The sequence below is a fragment of the Trichophyton rubrum genome (genome assembly GCF_000151425.1).
Source record: "Trichophyton rubrum CBS 118892 genomic scaffold supercont2.3, whole genome shotgun sequence".
Lineage (NCBI taxonomy): Eukaryota > Fungi > Ascomycota > Eurotiomycetes > Onygenales > Arthrodermataceae > Trichophyton > Trichophyton rubrum.
This window is the reverse complement of record NW_003456426.1, coordinates 1,712,443-1,735,726: the sequence shown is the minus strand read 5'-3', so window position 1 is coordinate 1,735,726 and position 23,284 is coordinate 1,712,443. Positions and strand designations below refer to the sequence as shown.

At 47.8% G+C, this 23,284-nt stretch overlaps 8 protein-coding genes across 16 annotated transcripts; 4 read left to right on the top strand and 4 right to left on the bottom strand.

Annotated features, from left to right (window-relative positions):
* Nucleotides 1–53: 53 nt before the first annotated feature.
* Nucleotides 54–1,879, top strand: TERG_03380 (uncharacterized protein; the record flags this gene model as incomplete). Of its 4 annotated transcripts, XM_003236287.2 has the most annotated exons (4): nucleotides 54–332; nucleotides 405–839; nucleotides 901–1,618; nucleotides 1,674–1,879. In XM_003236287.2, the coding sequence occupies 4 exons, from the start codon at nucleotides 54–56 to the stop codon at nucleotides 1,877–1,879; spliced, it is 1,638 nt and encodes a 545-aa protein (XP_003236335.2). The 4 variants fall into 4 exon arrangements, with proteins under 4 accessions (XP_003236335.2, XP_047605925.1, XP_047605926.1 ...); XM_047749562.1 differs by having other exon boundaries at nucleotides 901–1,677; XM_047749563.1 differs by lacking the exon at nucleotides 54–332 and having other exon boundaries at nucleotides 417–839.
* Nucleotides 1,880–2,838: 959 nt separating this feature from the next.
* Nucleotides 2,839–5,719, top strand: TERG_03379 (AGC/NDR/NDR protein kinase; the record flags this gene model as incomplete). Its single annotated transcript, XM_003236286.1, has 4 exons — nucleotides 2,839–3,040; nucleotides 3,098–4,899; nucleotides 4,978–5,040; nucleotides 5,108–5,719. The coding sequence occupies 4 exons, from the start codon at nucleotides 2,839–2,841 to the stop codon at nucleotides 5,717–5,719; spliced, it is 2,679 nt and encodes an 892-aa protein (XP_003236334.1).
* Nucleotides 5,720–6,340: 621 nt separating this feature from the next.
* TERG_03378 (uncharacterized protein) lies at nucleotides 6,341–10,081 on the bottom strand (the record flags this gene model as incomplete). 3 transcript variants are annotated; one of them, XM_003236285.1, is made up of 4 exons in its annotated part: nucleotides 6,341–6,425; nucleotides 6,659–6,874; nucleotides 6,943–6,999; nucleotides 7,059–10,081. In XM_003236285.1, the coding sequence occupies 4 exons, from the start codon at nucleotides 10,079–10,081 to the stop codon at nucleotides 6,341–6,343; spliced, it is 3,381 nt and encodes a 1,126-aa protein (XP_003236333.1). The 3 variants fall into 3 exon arrangements, with proteins under 3 accessions (XP_003236333.1, XP_047605923.1, XP_047605924.1); XM_047749560.1 differs by lacking the exon at nucleotides 6,341–6,425 and having other exon boundaries at nucleotides 6,637–6,874; XM_047749561.1 differs by lacking the exons at nucleotides 6,341–6,425; nucleotides 6,659–6,874 and having other exon boundaries at nucleotides 6,947–10,081.
* A 448-nt stretch (nucleotides 10,082–10,529) lies between these two features.
* TERG_03377 (uncharacterized protein) lies at nucleotides 10,530–11,420 on the bottom strand (the record flags this gene model as incomplete). The annotated part of the gene is made up of 4 exons (XM_003236284.1): nucleotides 10,530–10,780; nucleotides 10,843–11,135; nucleotides 11,193–11,291; nucleotides 11,347–11,420. The coding sequence occupies 4 exons, from the start codon at nucleotides 11,418–11,420 to the stop codon at nucleotides 10,530–10,532; spliced, it is 717 nt and encodes a 238-aa protein (XP_003236332.1).
* Nucleotides 11,421–11,762: 342 nt separating this feature from the next.
* Nucleotides 11,763–12,902, top strand: TERG_03376 (uncharacterized protein; the record flags this gene model as incomplete). Its single annotated transcript, XM_003236283.1, has 3 exons — nucleotides 11,763–11,933; nucleotides 11,987–12,070; nucleotides 12,129–12,902. 3 exons carry the CDS (start codon nucleotides 11,763–11,765, stop codon nucleotides 12,900–12,902), a joined length of 1,029 nt encoding a protein of 342 aa, XP_003236331.1.
* Nucleotides 12,903–13,163: 261 nt separating this feature from the next.
* Nucleotides 13,164–14,104, bottom strand: TERG_03375 (uncharacterized protein; the record flags this gene model as incomplete). The annotated part of the gene is made up of 3 exons (XM_003236282.1): nucleotides 13,164–13,832; nucleotides 13,921–14,010; nucleotides 14,081–14,104. 3 exons carry the CDS (start codon nucleotides 14,102–14,104, stop codon nucleotides 13,164–13,166), a joined length of 783 nt encoding a protein of 260 aa, XP_003236330.1.
* A 249-nt stretch (nucleotides 14,105–14,353) lies between these two features.
* On the top strand, nucleotides 14,354–17,544 carry TERG_03374 (uncharacterized protein; the record flags this gene model as incomplete). The annotated part of the gene is made up of 1 exon (XM_003236281.2): nucleotides 14,354–17,544. The coding sequence occupies one exon, from the start codon at nucleotides 14,354–14,356 to the stop codon at nucleotides 16,742–16,744; it is 2,391 nt and encodes a 796-aa protein (XP_003236329.1). The 3' UTR covers nucleotides 16,745–17,544.
* Nucleotides 17,545–17,602: 58 nt separating this feature from the next.
* Nucleotides 17,603–22,434, bottom strand: TERG_03373 (uncharacterized protein; the record flags this gene model as incomplete). Of its 4 annotated transcripts, XM_003236280.2 has the most annotated exons (5): nucleotides 19,940–22,434; nucleotides 19,816–19,847; nucleotides 19,669–19,745; nucleotides 19,400–19,561; nucleotides 18,645–19,327 (listed from the first exon to the last, which is right to left on the bottom strand). In XM_003236280.2, the coding sequence occupies exons 1-5, from the start codon at nucleotides 20,024–20,026 to the stop codon at nucleotides 18,645–18,647; spliced, it is 1,041 nt and encodes a 346-aa protein (XP_003236328.1). In that variant the 5' UTR covers nucleotides 20,027–22,434. The 4 variants fall into 4 exon arrangements, with proteins under 4 accessions (XP_047605922.1, XP_047605921.1, XP_047605920.1 ...); XM_047749559.1 differs by having other exon boundaries at nucleotides 17,603–19,561; nucleotides 19,669–19,748; nucleotides 19,816–22,434; XM_047749558.1 differs by having other exon boundaries at nucleotides 17,603–19,561; nucleotides 19,669–22,434.
* Nucleotides 22,435–23,284: the final 850 nt, after the last annotated feature.

Genomic DNA, 23,284 nt, shown 5'->3' with positions numbered 1-23,284 from the left:
CGGGTGATTATTAGTCATGTTTTAATGCTAGCCACCTTTAGTCTAGCGTCATCATGTTGAAAAAAATTATTTACTTTTTTTCCTTTCTTTTCGTTGCTATGTGGAAACGAGTTGGAGCTCCAGAGAAAATTCTCTATTTGATCGAGATTTTCTCCTCGTCGTTAAGAGAACGAGCTAAGCCGTTGTCCATTCATTTTTTTCCAGTTTTGCACTGCACGGAATTCTCTCGCTCACTCAAGATAATCATGTCAGGAACTCAGCCAGTTGCTCTCTATGCGGCCAAGGTGCCTCCAGGCGCCCTTGTGCCTGCTGTCCCTGATGCCGCCGCCATGGTATGTAGATGAATTCCCTGGTAAATATCCTGTTCATGAAGAGGAGATTTAATTGACTGAAATATGATGTAGTTCCGTGTGACCATGGCCGCAATTGATCCCGACGCGGTTCCGGAGTACGAGGATGAGGCCCAGGCCAGCAAGGCCCCCCGAGCTACGCTGAAGATCATCCGTCCTCCTCCTGGCCTTGATTATGACGACGATGATGAAGACGAAGAGGATGACGAAGGTGAGGAGGATGATGAGTCCGACGATGAGACCAATGGCGGCCCGAGTGATCCAGCCAGAAAGAAGAAGGCCATGCTTGAAGCCGCCTTGAAGGATATGGATGACGGTATGGAGGAAGACGATGATGACGACGAGGAGGAGGGGGAGACTGACCTCGCTGCTGCCATTTCTAAACTAGTTAAGGGCAAGGGAAAGGCCATGGACGATGAAGAAGATAGTGACAGCGACGAGGATTTGGAACTTGACGAAGTTGTCGTCTGCACACTTGACCCAGAGCGTGTATGTTCACACTCTAGTCACAAACCGTTTTGCATAAGGAAAATGCTGACAATTATTACAGAACTGCCAGCAGACCTTGGACTTTGTTGTTGGTGAAGGTGAGCGTGTGTTCTTCAAGGTCACCGGCACTCACACTGTCTACGTCACTGGAAACTATGTGACTCCCCTCGAAAACATGTATGACAGTGAAGACGAGGAGGAAGATGAGGATGAGGAGGATGACTACGACCTCTCTCCCGATGAAGATGAGCTAGCTGCCCTCGTGGGTAATGATGATGAGAGTGACGAACTAGATGACATGGCCAATCCCAGAGTTATGGAGATCGACACCGATGAGGAGGAGGAGGTCAAGGCTCAGGCTCATACTAAGCAATCCAAGAAGGAGAAGAAGGGCAAGAAGCGTCCCGCAGATGATTCAGATGAGGAGCCAAACTTGGATGACATGATCTCTAAGACATTGAAGGACGAGCCTGCGACCAATGGTGGGGTCAAGTTGAGCAAGAAACAGTTGAAGAAACTAAAGAAGAACAATGGCGAAGCAGCCGAGACAGAGGCTGCTAAGGCCAACACCAAGTCCGACAAGAAAGTTCAGTTCGCGAAGGACCTAGAACAAGGCCCTACTCCGTCCAAGACAGCCCAAACTGGCACCCTTGGAGTGAAGCAAGTGCAAGGAGTTACTGTTGACGACAAGAAGCTTGGAGCGGGCAAGCAGGTTAAGAAGGGTGATCGAATTGGCATGAGATACATTGGAAAGCTCGAGAATGGCAAGGTCTTCGACTGTAGGTACCCAGCTCTATCCTCTGTTCGTTCTGCAGATGCTAACTCACGATCTAGCTAATAAATCCGGAAAGCCTTTCACCTTCAAGGTTGGAACGGGTGAAGTAATCAAGGGCTGGGACATCGGTATCCCCGGCATGGCTGTCGGCGGTGAGCGAAGACTCACTATCCCAGCTCATCTTGCCTATGGAAAGAAATCTCTTCCTGACATTCCCGCCAACTCCAAACTCATCTTCGACGTTAAGCTCCTGAGCATCAAATAAATACCCATCCACTTTAACTCCAGTTAATGGAGTCTACGAGGCCCGTAGTCTCATACCCATTACGTTTCTCAACTGATGTTAAATAAAAAAAGACACCCAACAAAAAATAATTCAAGGCTTTCTGTTGGTTTATAGTCACATCGTGTTTCTTATTTCCTTTGTTAGCCTTTGCTTCGTTCTAATTTGTTCGAGGTGTTGTCGGACGACCCCCAAAAAGACTGGCGTTTTATATCTGCATGTGTATTATCGATTAAGACTTCTTTCCTATAGAATAACACTCAGATCGTATAATTCACCTTGTTTTGCCCATAAGTTAGTCAAAATGGTTGACACGCTCAAGCCATCCCTGCCTATCCCAGCAAGGTCACGATGTGGCCCGTGTCCCCGTCAAATAAGGTTTTTTTAAGCATAAATCAACATCATCGACTCTTGACTGCCAAAAGTTATCAACTCCGTTACTTCAAGAAGAATAACGGACAACTACAGGATCTTGTTCTAAACTATCATTGAACGATTAGCTCTTTTGCCAGCAATGATGTCACGATATTTAATGGTCCGTGGCCACAGTCGGGGTTTCTCTCAAATCCCGCTTTCATTTCGCCCTTTCCGCCATTTCTGCCCAAGCAGCTTGGGCTTTCTTCATGAACGATACCACAGAGATGCAGCGTCTATGTCCTTCCGATCAAACTTGTATCACAGAGCAATCGGAATGCTCTCGCTCTGCCTCCATGCAAGTTACGAATGGGAAACGCTACTATCGTTTATTCGGCGGTTACTTACGCGACGATATAACATCATTACATAGTAATCTTTGCTACGTTTATTATACCCTACTTTTCACTCTTTACCTCACGTATTTCACCGGAAGAACCAGATGGCTTCTGCTAGCCACCGGGCTTTCTAGTTCCATTCATTGTCTCTGGGTATATTTATATACCTGCCAGCCCCATGACGATATCATGAATAACCCCGAGAGTATCTCTCCAGTCGGAAACCCTTTCAAGGCAGTGGCTCTAGTCGATGTTAACGATCCACTGTCACCACAGTTCTCTTTACAGACCGAAGGAGTCGGCAGTACCAAAGGTACAAAGTCAGTTCGTGGCTTTCTTAAGCAGAAAGGATCGAAACTTCTTTCATTATTCAAGACAAACAAAAGCGGAGGTTAGTTACATCTTGAACATCCGAGACGTATCCCATACTGATTGATCCAATTTTTAGGTAGCATAACCTCCCAGGATATACCAAAAAAGATTTGCCAGCCAAGTAGAGAAGACGAGGGTACGAACGGAAATTCGCCTTCCAGTCCTGAGAGAAATCACCAAGGCAATAATCAGTCCTCAGATTTGAGTACTCTGCAACAGAAGAGGGAGAGGAAGGCCGATCGAAGTCGACACCCTGCTAAAAAGGAGGCCGGTGCTAACGACGCCCTCACGGAGCAGACAACACCTAGGACCGCCAAAAACCTAGTATCCCGTCAGCAGCGTCTTCATTCTGGGATAGGTTTAACGAAGAGAATTTCAGATAAATTTTCAATGTCATTCGGGCCCCCAACTGTAGTTCGCCGTACAAATCTACGCCTGCGGCCAGCTATAGGTAGCTTTTCGATTGGTGCACAGCCGTCCACACCATCCCCACTTCAGAAGCTGGGTGACAACGCTCAGGATGACTCGGACTCCTCTGCTTCCCACCTCAGTGGGAGTGGGACTTCTCACAAAAGCCAATCCACCAATCCTACCTCGGAAGGCAGCCCTGTCTCTCAGCCAAAAAGGATATCAGCAAGTTTGGCTAGCAAAGAAAAGGGTGCTCAAGCGGCAAATAGTGCATCGTCGGAGGCCCCACAATCCTCATTTGGAGACACCCAGCCGCCCCTTATTAAGCCGTCCATTGCTACCGTCGAAGCAGCTGCCGCTGCAAAAATTTTCCTTGAGACATACTTTGACTCTTTATTTTCCAAAGAGCCTCCCAGGCTACGCCGTCAACGTGAACTGGAACAAGTTATATACTCGTTGCCCCTTTCAGAGGAGGAGCGACAGGAAGCCCGGTATGCTTGGTACTGTCAGGAATCCAATCACCTTCGAAGAGATCGAGTTATAAAAACACATTCGAACCGAAGAGATGGTAGAAAGAGCCCCTTGGTGTCAGAATATGAAGTAATCAAGGTATTGGGAAGAGGCAGCTTTGGAGTTGTCCGCTTAGTTAAAGAAAAGAATACTAGCATTGAGCCTGAACGGCCAACCCCGAAGGCACCACGACCATTTCGTCGAAAGGACCCAGGAAGGCCTAAAAAGAATGTTTTCGCGATGAAAGTTATACGGAAGTCAGAAATGCTCCTAAATTGTCAAGAAGGCCACCTGCGAGCAGAAAGGGACTTCTTAGTCGCTTCCAATAAATCCCGCTGGATTGTACCGCTCATTTCGAGCTTCCAGGATAAACACAATCTCTACCTAGTAATGGATTACATGGTTGGTGGTGATTTTCTGTCTTTACTCATGAGAAAGCATATTTTATCTGAGGAAATTTCCAAATGGTACGTTGCTGAAATGATTCTCTGCATTGAGGAAGCCCACCGACTTCGTTGGATCCACCGAGACGTAAAACCAGACAATTTTCTGATCTCAGCGTCTGGCCACCTGAAGATTTCTGACTTTGGGCTCGCGTTTGATGGACATTGGTCTCACAACGAGTCATACTTCAATAATCATCGACAGTCATTGCTCAAGAAATTGGGCATCAAGATTGAAGGAGACAGTGAGGATAAGAAGAATGGGGTCAGAGAAGTCAAAAAGGCATATAAGATTTCAAACTCCCCTGACGGGAAAAACGCCGAATTAGCGGATAGGGGGGATCGAAAGCAACCTTGTCCACGTGAAGATATTCTTCGATGGAGAAACCGCCGAGAGCGAAGGAGGTTGGCGGTCAGTATGGTGGGCACTAGTCAGTATATGGCCCCCGAAGTTGTAAATGGGGAACCGTATGATGGTAGATGCGACTGGTGGAGCGTTGGCATAATTCTGTTTGAGGTATTCCCTACACCCTCAGGCTTTCAGATTAGCCAATTTCACTTTCTGTCATGTTTGATGCTAATCAATGATCTGTAGTGTCTATTTGGTTATACGCCGTTCGCAGCCGATTGCAGAGAAAATACCAAGCATAGGATCACGGTACGGTTCCATCAGCGCAATTTTATAAATATACCTGGTGGGCTGTGGACTAACAGGCAAGATTTAGCACCATGAGGAATATTTGTCATTTCCCGAAGAACGACCCTCCGACCGATTGGTTTCCGATGATGCCATTAATCTAATTGAACAAATACTTCAAGAAAAAGATAGACGGCTGTCTTCTCAGAAGTATTTGTTGAATGATTATAAGTCCTCTGATAGGGTGAACAAGAATTATCAAGGCTATTACGTATACCCAGATGATGCTACTGACATCAAAGACCATGCTTTCTTTAAGAATATCGAATGGGAGGCTATACAGTACTCGCGACCTCCATTCGTACCCAAGGTGCGGAACTGGGAAGATACCAAGTATTTCAATCTTACAGTTGCGGACAGAAATGATGGCACAACGGAAGAGATCCTTCCAGACGATGTCGAAGTTGGCAATGATAATGCAGCACCCAACACAAAGCAAAATCAACAAAGCCCCAATGCCGTAGAGAACACATCTAATGTCAAGAAAGCTGCGAAGAAAAAGGGCAAACGCAAAGCCCGTGATAAGATTCTGCGAGACGAAAATATGGGGAGGATTGCATTGAATATTCGAAAACGGGAGGCGTTTTTGGGATACTCATATCAACGTCCAAGAGATGTCCTTAGCGTTTTTGACCAGTGAAAAGGGGAGCGTTGGCCCTCAACAGATGGTTTTGGCCAATGGTATGTCAACAATGTACTCCATACATTGGTCTTTTGGTATAAACGGAGTGTTGAAACTAGACTGCCTTGTTGGGTAACGTTTGTTGAAGGACTCTCGAGGTATTTGTGCTTGGTTGTGGTTGTGCTAAGCACCCTAGACAGTCACTGTATCATTACTAGAATCAATCCACTCGCTAATAACGAATCGGCCCTATTCATCCTATTTGCTCACTCTATTTGACTTGCTCTTTACTAGCTTAGGTATGAATAGTGCATGGGAGAAGAAACAATCACGAACTCTAGTGGACCAGAGTATTAAATTGAAATCCATCTGAAATACAACGAAGAGAAGTGCATGACCTCCAGGGCATTTTAATCATTAATAACTCTGAGGCGAATTGACCGGAAGACAGTATTAAGATAAGATATATGCCTAAAAGTTGAATGCAAAATCAAACTCCTTAACCCAACATGCGTTGCATTTAACATATCACTTAACCTTCTTTTATTCCGTAAACAAGCAAACCGATGCGCCGTAACCACTTGTCGCGAAAATTCGGGTTTAAAAATTAACATGGTAGGAGCCAGAGGACTGACGCCCCTACACAGGAGATACACCTAGTGCAAAAGCTGGCAAATTGGAAGCGTCCTCTGGCCTCATTGACCCATTTAGAAGTGGACACAATCTGAAGAATCTGGTTAGCAAGTTGTGCTGATCAAGTGGCCGGTTGTGGGCAAGTGAGAGGAAGAATGTCCTGGTGCTTCTTCTGTTGAGTGAAGATGAAAATAGGAAGAAAAGGAATATTGAACGTTGGTGAAAATAAAAAAATGGTATATGTGGTATTTGTGGACAGTGAATCGGGTGTGCGGGTGTGTAAGTGCTGATGGCTGAGTATTTTATGAAGAACGAGCAACACACTTTTTGTTGGTCTTGATATGGCCGACCTGGCCACAATTAGCACATTTCCTCTGCGTGCCTCCAGTCTTGGGGCCGCCTGAACCACTAGCAGCAGGAGAACCAGCAGCTGTATTTGGTGACATTTCCCGATTGCTTTCTGCCATGACGCTTTTTTGTTTTTCTCGAGCGTGGCGTCGCTCTTTGTTGCGTTGAAGACGGCGAAGCTCATCCTCGATGCTGTATGAGAAAAGCTGGTTAGATATACATTGAGATAACAGGTTGAAGACAGAGTGGTGTATACATACTGCTTCATGTTTCGAGCATCGACTTCGGGGTTACCAGTAGGTTGAATATCAACAAGCCTACAGAAGTACCATGGTTAGTGATTATTCCTACAAAAGCAAGAGTAAAGGGAACATACGTCATGTTTGCAAGATCTGCTTCATGGCGCTGTTTCTGATACTGCTTAATCACTCTGGCATCTCGTATAACTTCCTTGACAGTCTCAATTTGGCCTTTGTTGTTGCGTATCTGACGGGAGATTACCATAACCTTACCCGACTGGCTTGAGGTGCTGAATCGACTGAACTGACTGGTCGTCTCATCATCCCGACGGCTAAAGGATGGTGTAGGGCGATCAGATCTCGGCGTTGGCTTTCCGAACAGTTCATCAGCTTCTCCCATGTCCACATCACTCTCTTCATCTGAGTGGTGGACAGTTGAGGATAGGCTAGACTTTTGGCTTTCCCAAATTCGGCGGATAGCTTCTTCGTAGGACTTTTGTTGCCTGGCAACATTATAACTGTGCCCTCCAAGCTCCTTTTGTCGTTGAGCATCGATTTTGTCCTCCACACTCTCGCCAACAGCTCTGAAGCCTCCCTTCATGGATGTTTTGATGAAACTGAAGCCTTCTCCGCGGCCAGTTGGATCTCCCTCTCCATGAAGTTGTAACATAGCTTTTCCTTGAGAGGCTAGAAGGAAGCTCCTGGTGGTTTTCCAAGGAGCGAGCTGCTGTTCCAAACTTTCTCCTTCCTTGCCCTCGTAGTCATCACCGTTATCTGATTCACGATCATATCCAGCATCATGGAGCTGCTGCTGACCAACTTGCATGGCCTCAAGAAGGCAGACGTCTTCAGGCTTTACATATCCGCGCATGACATCCTCACTGGGCACCGTTTCCCCGCTCTTCATTTCCCACTCTTTGTGATCTTTGTTGAACTGGAGGAATTCTTTCATCTTTTGCCTGTTTTGCATGTCTGTTGAATCAGGGAAATGTTCGGTGACCTCGGCCACACTAACCCTATTATTTCCATTCCGTTTAATTCGACGGTAGCAAATCATTTTCAGGCGATTCTTTGCAGCAGTTGTGACTTTTCTGGAATGAGGTCCTGGTACATCGATAGATGGGAACTGTTGACCCGCTACATACAAGTGGTCAATATTTCGTATGAAGTAGCTAGAGCCTTCCACGCCAGTGCTGTTCCGTACAATGAGGAAGTCAGTGCTTTTGACCTCCTGGCGGAAAACTGGAGCACGATAAAGACCCGTAGTAATAGTTGGCGTGGTCTCTCCCGGGTCGACATGACCGAAGCTGGAAAATGGACTTTTGTCCTGAGGAAGCAAAACGGCTGTCTCGCCGATCTCTGTCTTTGGCCGGGACGGGTCCTCCGCGTTTTTCTTGCGGTAGTAATTGATCAAGCGGCTTCCCATACCGAAGTTGGATAACATGGTTGGATACTCTTCTGAATGCTCTATCAACAAAGCATTGGAGTTATCAGCCAAGGACAGAGATTTTGTGGTGTCGAACAAGGTCTTTGCATCCTTTCCTTTTTGATGTTTTCGCTTGAGATATGCTGGGACTTTGAAGGTGAGTGGGAGATTTGGATGGAAGGTTAGTGATGGACGATGGAATGATCGAGCCTCGGGTCTCGCAAGTTTTGTCTTGTAGTATGGCCACTGGAGTCGGATTGCAGGCAAGCTGTGCTCTAAGGCTATGTTGCCAAGAGTGCTTCGCACCTTGTTCTGATGATTTTCCTTCAACATGTCGTATGCAGCATCATTTGAGATATTGTACCGTTGCATGAGGCGCTTGGTCAAACCGCTGGATATTTCATTCGTACTCTGAAGCTTGCTGGGTTTGATTTGGGTGATGGGTTCGTTATTAGAATAATCATCCAACAACAGATGCGGATCATTCATATCTATCCGGATCTTTCTGGAAAGCAGCGCTGTAACTTCGGCTGGGTCATCAAGACTGGGGAGATCAATATGCGAGTATGACAGGTAATCTGCAGGCTCTCTCCCTAGTTTGCGCTTCTTAGTTGGCTGAGCTACTTCGAATAGCCAGTCATCTTCATCATTTTGAGGGGCCTCAGGTGTAGCAACGGTGTCATTCTCTGGGGTAGGACTCTTTACATCCCAGTCGGCGCATATGAACTGCAAGTCTTCCATGGTGATACCTCCAGGAAGTTCCTCATCAGAATCATCACCGCCTTCTACATCACTTGACTCGGCAGACATAGATGGCGGAGTCATAACAGTGATGAACTGATCAGACTCGGCCGGTTTCTTTTGGGTCTGTCCAGTAAACAGAAATGCACGCTCTTGATCGGGAGCGAGTTCGATGTTGATCTTTGTAGGGTTGATCCGCTTAGGAGGTTTAAGAGGCGCTTTGCCGATGAAGCGCGCCTTTTTAGGTGGTATGAGCTCCATGAAACGTGGTAGGGCATCTTTATCAAATTTGGGCCATAGGGAAGCAAGCAGTTCTTCGTTATTTTCCGGTGGCGCAGGAGGGTTATCAGGCCCATATGCGGACATCGCAAACAGGGCTTGCTGCAGCTGATAGTCTCGGAGCGTAGCTGGATCCATGTCAAGAGTAGGCGATGGCGGCGCTTCCTTCTCACTCTCGATATCCTCGGCGAATATATCATCATGCGCTTCAAGGGACCGTTGCGATATGCGACTCTCTCCAAATGCAGCCTCCATAGAATGGTCCGTAATTGGAAGCGAGAGCCCAATACCGGCCTGTTTTTGCGCCGGGGACGAGGGTACATCTCCAAACAGGTCATCTAGCTCGTCTCCTTCGCCTTGTTGGCCTCCTTGAAAGTCTTCATCTCCGCCAAAGAGGTCTCCCAGATCGTCGTCCTGGGGTATAGCAGTAGGCGGCCTCGCGCTCGGAGCAACAACTTCTTCGTCTGGAAGTTCGTCATCATCGAAATCCTCATAGTCTATCGCGTCGTCTGCCTTCTCTCCTATTTCAAGGTCTCGGGTCAAAAAGTCCATGTTGGCATTCGGTTCGTTCATGCGCTGCACCACCTTGTCGAACTCATCGTCATCCTCTGCAGGCTCAAACTCATCTTTGGCAAGGTCCCCCATGATGCCAGCATGCTGACTATCCATGCCTGACGGCTCGGGAGCGGGGGATTCGGAGGGAGAAGCAGACATGGCGAGCTAGGGAAGACCGTTGGTAGCCCAGGCAGCATTCAATTTGTGCTCGTTCGGGGCGATGTAAGCAGTTCGGCTGGTCATGACAGGGGCATGCGCCCCCGTATCAAGCGAGAATATCTTCCAGGTAATAAACAGAGGAACAACCGCACGTCGTTGGCAGGTTTATTCTCCTTCTCCTTCGTTGGTTTGCTTTGCTTTGCTTGTTGCGCGCGAAATATCAAATCGAAAAAGAAGCTTTAGGTTTCCATTTTTGGGGCTATCACGTGATATCAACTTCACGCGCCGCAAAGTGTTGTTGATAAATAGGCAAAGAAATAATTATTGGATGAATGATAGAAGATCTGATACAATAGCAGTGTTACTGAGAATTAGCTGAGGCAGGCTACTGAGGTGGACAGTTGGATGCCTTTGGCGTAGATGTTGTGTTACTGAGCAAAGTCGCGCTTCATTCATCAATAGGCTTGAAGTCTCCGTTGTATATACATAATGCCTTGCTTGCGCCTTCTGAGCAGTAATGCATGACGAGTGACTTTTTTCCGGGTGTAGTAGTGGCGGCCAGCTGTCTCAGATCTGAGGTGCGCGGGAGGAAAAGCACCACGTCCCGAGTAAATTTGGTGAACTCAGCATGGAGGAATTCCAGGGAGTAAGGCTCCATGGTTGACAGGTTGAATACCGCATCAGACCTGTATCCCGGTCCTGGTTCTAGTTAGTTAATCTGTCGGCTTATTGCTTGTGTTGTAGCTGTAGCGTTAACTCACCACCCCACGGCGGGCTACCAAATATGACACTGTATGGGGCAAGATCCTTCAACTGGTTCTGAAGGAGTTCGAAGCAGTCCCCAACAAACCAGGTGATCTTGTCTGCCACTCCGTACAGTTCAGCATTGTGCTTAGCACACTTCAGCGTCTCCCGGTCTTTTTCAATCGCGTAGACACGCTTCCACCGGTTGGATTTTGCAAACGCTATGGTATTTCCGCCCGCTCCGGCGAATGCATCTATCAAGATACACTTCTTCTCCGGGGCTGTCTGCGCCATATGCAGTGCTATCTTGCTTTACATCCAGTCAGAATGACAGATCTTCACTGGGAAAATAGACAAGAGGACTCACTTTGCCACAGGCTCAGGGGTCACCCCAAACCACGCATCATCCGTCAGCCAGACGCCTTCATCGTACTTGGAGAAAATCTTGTATCTCTGGGCCCAGTAGCTAGAGCTGCCTGTCAGCCATCAAGCGTTTCATTTTAGCAGTCCAATCAACGTACTTTTGGATATCCCATGGAACCTCTGCCTTCGTGCGGTAGTGATAGTGTACGGACTCCGCGTCCTCCCTGGCCATGATTAAAAGGCTCCTCCGCGGTGCATCTTCTATCTCGAGGCCCGCAAGTTATTCTTCTCTTCGCCTCTCCTTTCTCCTTATTCTTTTGGTTTTGATGTCGAGAGTGACGTTATATAGTCAGCTAGTTAACTCAACTATTGCAGGCTGTGTTTGTTTTGTTTGCATGTCGATTGGGCCAAGTTGAAGTTGTTGCAGTTAACTTGCCATAGTTGAGAAGCAAAAGCACAACAAGAAGACAATAAGACAATAAGACAAGGAGACAAGAAGAGGAGAAAAGGAGAAGTCCAGGAGACAGAAAGAGAAGAAGATACGAGAAAGATACGACTGTCGACCGCGAGCACCATGTTCGGAGCCCTGAACCGCCTTATCAGCAGCCTCGATGCAGATACGTCCTCCACGCAGTCGCATAGCAGAGACAACGCGTATGGCTTCCAGGTGCTACGGAACAAGAACCCGGATCTACCGTTAGAGCCGTGGTTCGACTTTATTATTGGAATAAATGGGCACATTATAGTACGTGGAGTTGGCTGTCTGGGCGGCAGGAGATCGTTGCTAACAGACACCAGGACGAAGCAGACCCGAATCTATTTACTACAGAAGTACGCAATTGCGCTGGATCAAGCGTATCGTTGGACCTCTGGAGTGCTAAGGTACGCTACACTGTTCGTCTGCCCTTATGCATTGCTATAAGTAGCTGATTCCTCCCAGGGTCAACGGACACATCAAGCTGTTGTGCCGATACCAGCATCAAACCCGTCTCTCGGCGTAACGCTTCAGCTGGCACCGCTCTCCTTGACACAGAATATATGGCATGTCCTATCAATACCGTCGCCCCAGAGCCCTGCTTATCTGGCTGGCCTACTACCACATTCAGATTATATATTAGGGACACCGAGTGGGACGCTTCGCGGGGAGACTGCGCTTGGTGAGCTCGTGGAAGACCATTTGAACAGAAGTCTGACTCTGTGGGTATACAATAACGAATTCGACGTGGTTCGAGAAGTTGAAATCGTTCCTAATCGTAACTGGGGAGGTGAGGGGGCTCTAGGTGCAGTTCTAGGTTACGGTGCACTTCACAGGCTACCTTTGGCCCTGAGTGAAGAAGTGCCAGGACCGGGAGAGGTTGTCTTTGCAACAAAAGAAGATGGGCATGACACAGGAGCCAACATCAGTAACCCTGTTATGCCAGTGTCTGAACCCCAATTCCTAATCCCCGCTAACATAGTCTCGTCTGCGGGTGCGCCCAAAAAGCCAACACCGCCGACTAAACATGCACGGAAGAACCGTCATGTTGAGGCGCCTTCGTTTGATGACTACTTTAAAGAAGGCGAAGAACGGAGTCAGAAAGAGGACTATATACCTGCTTCTAGGACAGCGCCGGTTGCGCCACCTCCAAAGGCCGGGGGTGCTGTTTCATCACCGTCGCCTACCACGACGCCAGCACCTCCTACTGAGGATATAGGCAGGCCTCCGGATGAGTAATTGCCTGATAAACCTGCTTGTTTTTCTTGGTTCTAAAGGTGGCAGACTGGGTCTAAAAAAGACGGCCAATTGAACAGATAATTAGATGCTTTTAACATCCACAGGAATATAAATTTTGGCGCCTCTAAACGTTGTTGGTAAAGTACATGTATACAATGACACTTGGAAAGAGAATATAACGAGAGCAGCTCTGGCATGAGGCTGATTTATAGCGCTTCTCCTGGTTGTTTATTGTGTAGTTGGTCGACTGAAGCCAAGCTCTCATAGTCCTTTACTGATCCATTTCTCCAAATTTTCTCGACCCTGGCCTATCTTGCTCTCCATCCAAACTCGTGCATCGCCACTGACCCTGATAGCCTGTTGTACCGAGTGCTCTGCAACATACTGAAGGTAGAGATGGTTTTCAGCCAATGCAGGAAACTTCTTCTCGTACTCCCACACCAGGTCAGAGACGTTTCTCATAGTGATTGGGAGCAGACTCCAGGCAGCGACTGTCCCCACTGCAATCGGAGAGGCGGTTCGGAGCAGTATGCCTCGATTCCGCGAAACAATCGAACCAGCCATTGCGGATACCAGGACATAAATACCACCCGGTAGCAGCCGTTCACCAGACTCGCGTGGTGGTGCCAGGGAGGCAATTGTGCTTGTGAACTGAGACTCGGCACGGAGGACGCGGGCAACGGTGTCGTTGAAGCTGTTTTCCGCTACCAGCGAGTGGCGGTAAAGAAATAGACGGGCGTGTCGGATTTGCTCGGCCAACTGGTCAGTTGGGGTTGGAGAACGGGTCTTGATGAGAGTAGGGGCTTGCGGCGAGGGAGAATCCGGCTGGCTCATTGGTGGCTGTGTAGCGGGCTTCTCTATCTTGCGGAGGATGCTGCTGTTGGTGCTCTCTTCTTCATCCACATCGTACATCGGTTTCTTCGAGGGAGACTAAAGAAACATCGTCAGCGTCAAGAACCGAATCTACAACAGTTCCTAGCTCCTCCCATCACCTCGTGCGAGCTACCATATCACATACCGAGCTGTGCGGAGGTGCCTCTGCGTATGCGGTTTGAATTGGGCTGATGGCTACACCCATGGCCACGACAGCGCCTGTGGCCGCCAGCCTCTGGAGTTGAAGCGCACAGTTAGCAACTCTCTTCAAACACGCGCAATGCATTGAATAACGCCCGACTTACCCGCTGAAAAATTGAACCAAGCATCATGTCCTGTTGTCCGCGGGCGTTAGTTATGGTGGAGGAGAAGGAAGAAGAAGCGAAGTTCAAGTTGAAGTTGACGTTTGACCATTTTGGGTTTTTCGTTCTCGGCAGAAAAGAAAAACTTCGATCTTTTTCCGACGTCAAGCAAGCAACAACCAGCAACCCGGCGGCAGCGAGCGCTTGAAAATACCAGTCGACCGTGATATAATAGCATAATTGGATGTCTGCAGGCCGGCTGATTGACTGCAGAAAATGCTCCGGGCCCTCCAGCCGCGGTCGTGGACCTGCTCCAGGTGTCTTCTGCGTATAACAGCCGGTATTTCTCGCTGCTACTCGGTGGCTGTACCAGAGCGCACCAAACTCGACCCGGCTATAGCAGGCCTATCTGGAGCTAATAGACACGATGATACCAACCTACGGCTTGTCTTTGACTCGAATTCGTTCTGGCGCGAGTTTTCCCAGCGGCAATTGGCCTCCTCGAGGCGTACAGGCTTACTGCAGAACCAGTATCTCACGAACCCAGAAGGCTTCCGCAAATTCGCCCATATCTCGCTTCATAAATGCCAGAAGATCGTTGGCAAGGTGCTAGCAGCCTCAACTCTGGAGGATTTCAGGAGGATGGCTAAGGATCTCGACCGATTGAGTGACTTGCTCTGTCGAGTGATAGATATGGCCGAGTTTATGAAGACAAACCATCCTGATCCCGCAATACAAGAGGCTGCTACGGAGGCATTTGCGTTTATATTCGAGTACATGAATATTCTCAACACGACTCCCGGTCTCCATGAGCAGTTGAAGCGGGCCATCGAGAACCCCGAGGTTACCTCCCACTGGAGCGAGGAGGAAAATGTTGCAGCCACTGCGTTTCTACGAGACTTTGCAAAGTCCGCCATTCATCTACCTCCTGAGGATAGACACCGGTTTGTGACTCTGTCAAATGAAATCAGCCAGCTTGGCCCTGCCTTTGTCAGAAACATGAATCCAGAGACGTCTCAGCTCAGCTTTAATAAAAACCAGCTTCAGGGAATGGACCCGGATCTTCTTCGGAAGCTGAAACGCTGGTCAAAAGTGACTATTCCAATGTATGGATCTACTCCAAAGGCTGCGTTAAGTACGGTTGAGGATGCGGAGGTCAGGCGACAGATACATCTTGCCTATCGAACTTCTTCCCGAGAGCAGATCGGACGGCTGGAGACGTTACTTCAGCGGAGAGCTGAGCTGGCGAAACTATCTGGATACCAGAGCTATGCACATATGACTTTGAGTGATAAAATGGCCAGAACTCCGGAGGCTGTGGTCAACTTCCTCTCTTCGTTAAATGCAAGCAACCGTGGTCAGCTAGATGATGAATTGTCCAAACTAATTGCGCTCAAGCAAATCGAATCCCCACTGGCATCTAACCTCCAGCCCTGGGATTACTCTTATTATATTGAAAAATATTATGTCAAACACGGCCGGGAGAGGAGGTCGCGGAGTGCTGATTTGCTTCCTTCGTTCTTCTCTCTAGGGACAGTGATGCAGGGACTTTCTCGTCTTTTCACCCGCCTATACGGTGTCAGGTTTGTTCCGAGCGAAACCTTACCAGGGGAGACGTGGAATCCAGACGTCCGTAGGCTGGATGTGTGGGATGAAGATGACAACCACATCGCCGTCGTATACTGCGATCTCTTTTCACGCCCTGGGAAAAGCCCTAACCCGGCTCACTTCACCTTACGAAGCTCGAGGGAGATTTCTCCAACAGAGATAGCAGAATGTGCTTCGCTACCCGACTCACCACACCCCAATGATGGGATGACTACAGGTTTGAAGCCGGGTACGAACCGCCTCTATCAACTACCGACTATTGCTCTCATATGCGACTTTGATACACCAACCTCTAGTACTCCTTCTGCGCAACCATCTCTCCTCTCGGAACATAGCGTCAGAACCCTTTTTCACGAAATGGGGCACGCTATCCATTCCGTGCTTGGCCGCACAGATCTCCAATCGATTTCAGGAACCCGTTGCGTCACCGACTTCGCGGAGCTGCCCTCCGTGCTGATGGAAAGCTTTGCCATGGACCCACAGGTTCTGCGCCTATACGCTCGGCACTGGTCAACCGACGACCCACTGCCCGAAGACATGGTTCAAAATATTCATCTAAACCGTCAAAACCGTGATAGCATACATGGCGGCATGGATAATGAAACGCAGATCATCATGGCGTTGATGGACCAGGCCTACCACACCATCTCTGCCGGATGCCACATTGACAGCACTGCTATCCTTCATGCCGTATCCTCCAACCACAGCAGCATACCCGATCCAGCGGACTCTAAAACTGCATGGCAAGGTTATTTTACTCATTTGTTTGGTTATGGCGCAACTTATTATAGTTACCTATTCGACCGGGCAATAGCCAATAAGATTTGGTCTGATGTGTTTGGGGGTGGCGATCTTTCTGTCGATAGGAACGCTGGCGAGAGGTTCAAAAATGAGGTACTTAGATGGGGTGGAGGCCGTGATGGTTGGAGCTGTGTTGCTGGCGTTCTCGGGACAAGCAATCCTGCCAATTCTAATGGAAGACTATCTGAGGGTGGCGAAGAGGCTATGCGAGAAGTTGGCCGTTGGGGTCTTGGCAAGACAGGAAGTTCAGAGCCATGAATGAGGAATCGTGGTTAGATATCTCTACACCCTGCTTGGAGTTGCATTTATCTTTGGGACAATTATACGCACATATATACCCCCTTTTCCCCGCGAGGAGGAGTTCATGACTAATATATACACAGGCTAGACATTTCACTGCATTTATTGAAGGAGCATTTAGATGGATACACAATAAAAACTGGTTATACGTTAGACAATCGCCTTTCCTTCCCCGGAGCTTCTATTCCTTCCTTCGTGACCTTGTTTTCTATATTGTCACACATAGAACCTTAGGCGTCCATAAAGCGCATTACATGCTAATTCCTAGGTTATATCCTTCACACGCAAGCAGGTGTCCCCTCTATGTCAGTTCGGTACCAATCTGGCTATCCAACGCCCTTTTACTATATGATGATGGGACTCCGCAAATGCTGTCAACTTTCACCACAGGGCCTAGACTCCTGGGAGCCTAGTAAGGCATCATCCCTGGTTTCAAGGGATCCCTCATGTTCATCGTCAGCCTAATTGTCTGAGTAACTGGCGTTTCAGCCCGAACATTGAACACAGCATCACAGATTCAAAATGTTACATGTCCCAACGCATCTGAAGCTGCCCACCCATACATCGTATGACACGCACTACCTTTGTGTTGGAACAGGCAAATAGATTACAGGGGCGGAAGGAGGGATCATAAAATATCCCGCATAAGTTCACCCAGCCTAATGGGGCGAGTTATGCTATTCCCACGAGTTAAAATTTGGAGAATGATCCGATGTCCGGTCACTCCACTATAGCCGTCGGCGGTGTGTACTGGGTACCCGGTACGCGGGTTTTCAAATACAGCCACTATGGGGAGAGACAGAGGTTGAAGTCGCGGGGATCGGTCGAGATTCAAATTGTGGCCGGCTAGGAGCTCATTTCTATGAACATCTTCTCTCAAAGCGGCAACCCTCATTTTTTGGCCCCTTGTCCTTTCTAACCTAAGCTCATGAAGCTCTTGAAGTGCGGTCCGACTCGTCACCGTCCAAGAGTCTATCTATACGGAGTACTCCGTACTCTATGCTATATTACCCCTTTATTGCAATGGCCAACGGTACGTTTCAACATGGCTAGTGCGATAAGTCCTATAACCATCCAGTCCACTAGTCTCGTGAGGAAATGCATCGTCTTCTACCCTGCAGTTTGCTTTCAGAAGGCTTGCATGGAGCACATTAGACAGTCACGACAGATCACATTGATACTTAACAATTGGGATTACCCGAATCCGGGGTCATTAGCGCTGAAATATTCTTTCTTCGTGCAGTAGCTTGCCAACCAAATCATAGTTGGCGGAGGGGCAAAAGTAGGGCTTCAAAAAGTGTCTATATATGGTACGGAGTATGGAATGCTTGACTGGTGATACAGAATAGGGCAAAGAACTTGATAATGCCACTCCTGCGTAGCCTGGTGATGATATGCTAGTCCTCCAATCTCAGTACCCGATAACGGAAACTGGAAATGGTGACTCTAGCATGAAAGGCGGATTTTTGGAAAGCATAGATGTAAAGATGGAGGTCTAATAGAAATTGACACAAGGGTATATATATACATTGGCGAAGGGGGTTATTTCAAGAAGGGTAAGTGACGGAAAGGGCTGCTGAACGCCAACACATTCGGGAGTATTTATATACGGCACAAAAGGAATAGAGAAGAGCAAACAGTAAACACTTTTACCTCAGGATTTTTAACCGCCGCCGGCCGTAACGATCATTAATTAGTTATCCGTATGCGTGTGCCAGTGCGTGTGCATAGTGTTCAGTTGACGAAAGGGGGAGAAAGGGGGAAAAAGAGAGAGAGAGAGAACGAGATATCAAAAAGCCGGCCCTTCCGCAATGCGGTTCCCTGTGCCCTGTGTAAGATACTGAGGTTAATGATATTCTCATGACGACGGCTTTCTGCCAGTCACAACATGAAACCGTTGATAGGAATGCACTTTTCGATCCGAGATGCTTCGCCTCACACCAACCAAGAAGACTTCTATTTCTTCTTGGGTCCATCCGAGACCGCGGGCCCCAAAAGGCGCATATGAAAATGCCGCAATGCCATCAAGCCAATTTCTCTCGCTCCAGGCACCGAGACGCTTTAGATGTGGATCTTTGGGCCAAGGGTTCAGCGGAATCTTTGTAATGGTTTCCTTGACATCTTCGAAGCCGGCCTCCCGCATCCAATCGGCGATTTTATCAACAATAAATACTGGCCTATCCAGATTTTTTGTGGATAGGCGCAAGTATTGGATCCAATTCTGGAATTCATGTGGACATTGGAAGTCATCTTGCGGTGCAGGTAATGTGTCATCGTCACAGAAAAGGGCGACATCCCATTCGTGGCATTCCATGTACCCGCCTGGTTTTAAGTATGTGCGAGCGGTTTTTATGAGAGATTTATAGGAGTTGAGGGCTCCGAGAAGCATTGACGAGCGGATATAATCAAAATGATCCTTTGGCCATAACCAGTCTTCCTCTTGGGCATCGTCAACATAAAATTGAACATTCGGCGGTACCTGTCCCGGCTGGACAGGAGACAAATCGGTTCCGATGATCTGAGCATCGGGGAATATCTCAGCTGCATAAATAGTAATTTAGCATGCGTCGATTCGGATTGTTGATCATACGAATGCAAATGTGGAAGATTTACCCATTTCGATTGGCCAGATACCCGATCCGGTACCAATGTCAAGCAGTCGTTCTGGGTTATCTAAGGGCGCAAAGAATATCCGTCCTCCGTTTACCATCCTTATTATTTCATATTGCATGTCCAATCGGTCCAGTTCTATTTCATCGTTGGGATAGAGGTACGCTATGGAACTGCTATTAGCCTTGACTGCAATACTGGCGGGTTATTGAACTGCTACGGGATAGCCAGAAACAAAAAGAAGTGACATCCATGATGCGACGGGAACTCACTTCCTTCATGGTATCGATGGTATCTCCGACCACTTTCCATGGGGTAATCGGTGATACTCGAGGTAAGTGACATGGAACTGCTGAGTGAAAGCATATCAGCTCTGGATCTTTCAACCGTGACTCCTTCAATGTTAAGGTTGGACATACTCAGGGTTATAGTCCTTCTCATACTCGCCAGACTATTAGGAAGAAAACCAGGTCAGAATCCACAATGAAAATATTCATTATTCCCGACATTTCCTTATACGCTTTCCCGAGTGAAAATACATACATCAGGCGTGATAGCACGAATTTCATGGTCTGTGACAGCGGACGGGTCGGTCATTCCACCAGGACCTGGCTCGGGATTGGTCGTCATGATGACAATATTGTGGTGATTCGAACGAGCTTCTTTGGCGCAACTTGAGCCCCTTGAATTTTCATACCATGTATTCGACACCAGTATCAAGTGATGGAAGAGGCGCACTATGAGATGGCTTTATGAAGGATTCGAGAAGCGACAGAATACCTTCAAATGTTTTTTTTTTTAGGCTGGAAAATCCAGGGAAGTGGATGGGGGTGTGGAGGGAGTTATATTCGTTTCCGAACTACCAAACACTCGAGGGCCTGCAACCACGCAAGATGGACAGAGCCAGAAGCTTAATTTGTAATTAACCTTTGTTTTCGGTCTATCAGGCCTATACAAAGATTTTTTCTTTTCAGACCGAAAATATACGTCCAGGGATGAAGGTTGAACCTGTGCGTTGGGCCCCGAAAAGGCCCTGATACCGGGTTGTACCAGCAGTCGTAATTTAACGTATTTTCATGACCCAAAAAGCGATCGACCGAGCAATGTTTGCCTGTTGTGGCCACCTGGGCAAAAGTTTGTATCAAGGAAAAGCCTTTGCTGATGGAGGAAAGGAAGGTTTGTTAGTGCTGGGGCTAGTATGAGCCCATCACGTCTTGTGCATCGTATGCTATCTTGCCTTGTTAATCTGGCTGTCGTATTTGATTAACAAAGCCACCCACCGAGGCGAGGCCTCGAGAACTCGGTTCTTCGTAAATCCATACAGATAATGTTGACAATGGAGTTTTCTGCAGTCCAACGCCCGCTAATGCAATCTTCCCATGCCGCTCCAAACAGTTGGAAACGGTGATTGAACCCTAGCAAGACCTTTGGGTCAGCCACCCCCCCGGTAATAGGCCATCCATTAAGACGGTTCCCAGGGCTTCGCAGTAGGCTTTTCTCATTTTTTTTTTTTTTCCTCGCTTCTTGTTCAGCTAGTTAAAATTCTCCAGCAAGCTTGCTAATCAGTCTCGTCACCCCACGTTTGATTTAAAAGTTGGGAGGCGACAGCTCTCTTGCTTTGCGGGATGAAATAGCACTCGTTTCTAGTCGACGACGAATAGTGACAAGTGGCGCCCTGCGACGAGCCTCGACGCATATCAAACCCATGGAACTGGAAAGTTTGCAAAACGGATGGCCCATGTCCACGGTGGCTTGGAGCTCATCCAGTGAAAGTGCGCCATCAGTGCCAACACTAAGTTTAGACTGTAGACTGTCGTCGAATGAGACCTGTCTCGAGACGATCGACTGAGCCCTGCCTCTTCGTTATGATAATACGTCAGCTATAGTTAGAGTTGCACGCCAGCGCCCAGAGGTCGTATCGATGGGTGAGTTGTCACATGGCACCGCCTAGAACTTGACCAACGCGGGATAACTGGGTGATTGATAAATTCCACCCTGGGTTAGACAGCTGTCGTCTCTTTTTCGGAGATATAAATATGCCCTGACGACTAGCCTGGTCCCAGGATCATTATACCTAATATGTATAGACGGGCCGGCGGTGAAGATCTACGGTCGGATATACTAATTATCTGCAACCAAATTGCTCTCGGTCGCCTCTAATTATGTTGTGGCATGGCACCCTGAGGAACTCAGTTAACTAGATGTCGAATTCGGTTGATTGGAAAGAGACTCATGGGGTCTGGAGAATCCGGACACTGATCAGAGGTTTTGCACGTACCTCTTGCACCACCAAATTCCTGTCCCATAGTCACGCTTTAGCGTATAAGCCACGCGGGATCTCTGTATGCACATTAAGCAGGAAAAAAGAATATTCTTTAATCAAATAAGAGGAGACGGCAGAGCAGGGGAAATACCCGTCACAAATCCTAGGGAATAATGGAATATGTCGGTGGAAGGGCTAAATTCTGTGGGTTATTCCATTTGCCCACGGCTCGTGTGAGTATTGCATGTCCCTAGCAATGTAGTGTTCCTGAGCCTGAAACAAATGGACCGGGTGGGTGGCCTATGCAGAGTGATGTTAGTGAGATAGTTAGAGCTAGAGATAAGTTACAATAGATACTTACTAAGGAGCACCCCCAGCGAGACAATCACTCTGAAAGTTTTGTGTGTCAAAGATTAGCCTTTCATGTACGGAGCACAGGCACCTGAGACTACCAATTTGTCCGACCTATGTGATCATGAATTTACGTGTCAAAACGATGAAGGTGAAGTCGAAGTCGAAGTCGAAGTTGAAATGTCATCGTCCTGTTTACCCTTTTGGGAACTCACACGGAATTTTTTTCGTCCCGCGGGCGGTATGAAGAGCACGTGACTGAATTAGTCATATGGCTTAGTAATAACAATTTTACTATCAAATTCTGGAGAATAACGACAGAGAACGATGAAGCTGAACGCGAAGACAGAGAGCTTGCAATTAGACAGCAACGCGACATCGAAGCTGCTGGGACTATAGGCATTGGGCCGCTGCTGGATGTCTTTTTGTAGACATGCCTGCCGAACGGCGGCCCGGAAATACGGGAATCCCGCAATCGACCATGTTTGGGTCAGCGACGAGCTTGTTGCCTCGACTTTTGCAAGCTTTGCCCGGCGGCACCAGCGACGTTATGGAAGCAGTGTACCAGGACCTTTCGAAGCTAGGAGGCGTCTTGCTAGACGTCGCAACATGGACTTAGCCAGTGGAATTGGCTCTCCTACTGGGCTAGATGCTGTACTTTTGTTCGGCTTCTCAGGTACTGAAAGACGACCCCGGGGAGAAGCTTCCATTGCCCCCTCACCATTATTCCAAACGCCTGCTTGTGAGTACCAGTTAATTCTTTATTCCAGCATTGATATGTTTACATAGCTCTGTCGGCCCTATCATCTAAGTGCAATTGATAATATAGACAACGATCCACCCACCTCAGAATACTACAATAGTTCGGCCGTCCCAGTGTTTAGTATACCAGAATCAAATCCTCATCTCCCTCTTCCATCACCACCAAACCCAACAAAATTGAGGAAAGGAAAGGCCATTCCTGCTGTCCTAGAATGCCTTTTCCGTGACAATAAACCTTCACTAGACACGGTTCGTCGTGTCATCAGGGATGCCGAAATAAATCTTCGCGCCCAGCCTACGCTCAGCAACATGATATTCAACCATATACTTCAAACCCAGAAATTAACAAGATGGGTGGTCACTGATTTGCACGCTTTCCTCTTGGATTCATCATTAAATGCTCCGGGCTCGAACAATTTTACGACTTTGATGGATTATCTGAGTCTGGAGAAGTTTCCTTTGCCAATCATAATTGAACACCTCGATCAGCTGAGAGCGGGTTTGACTCTTGG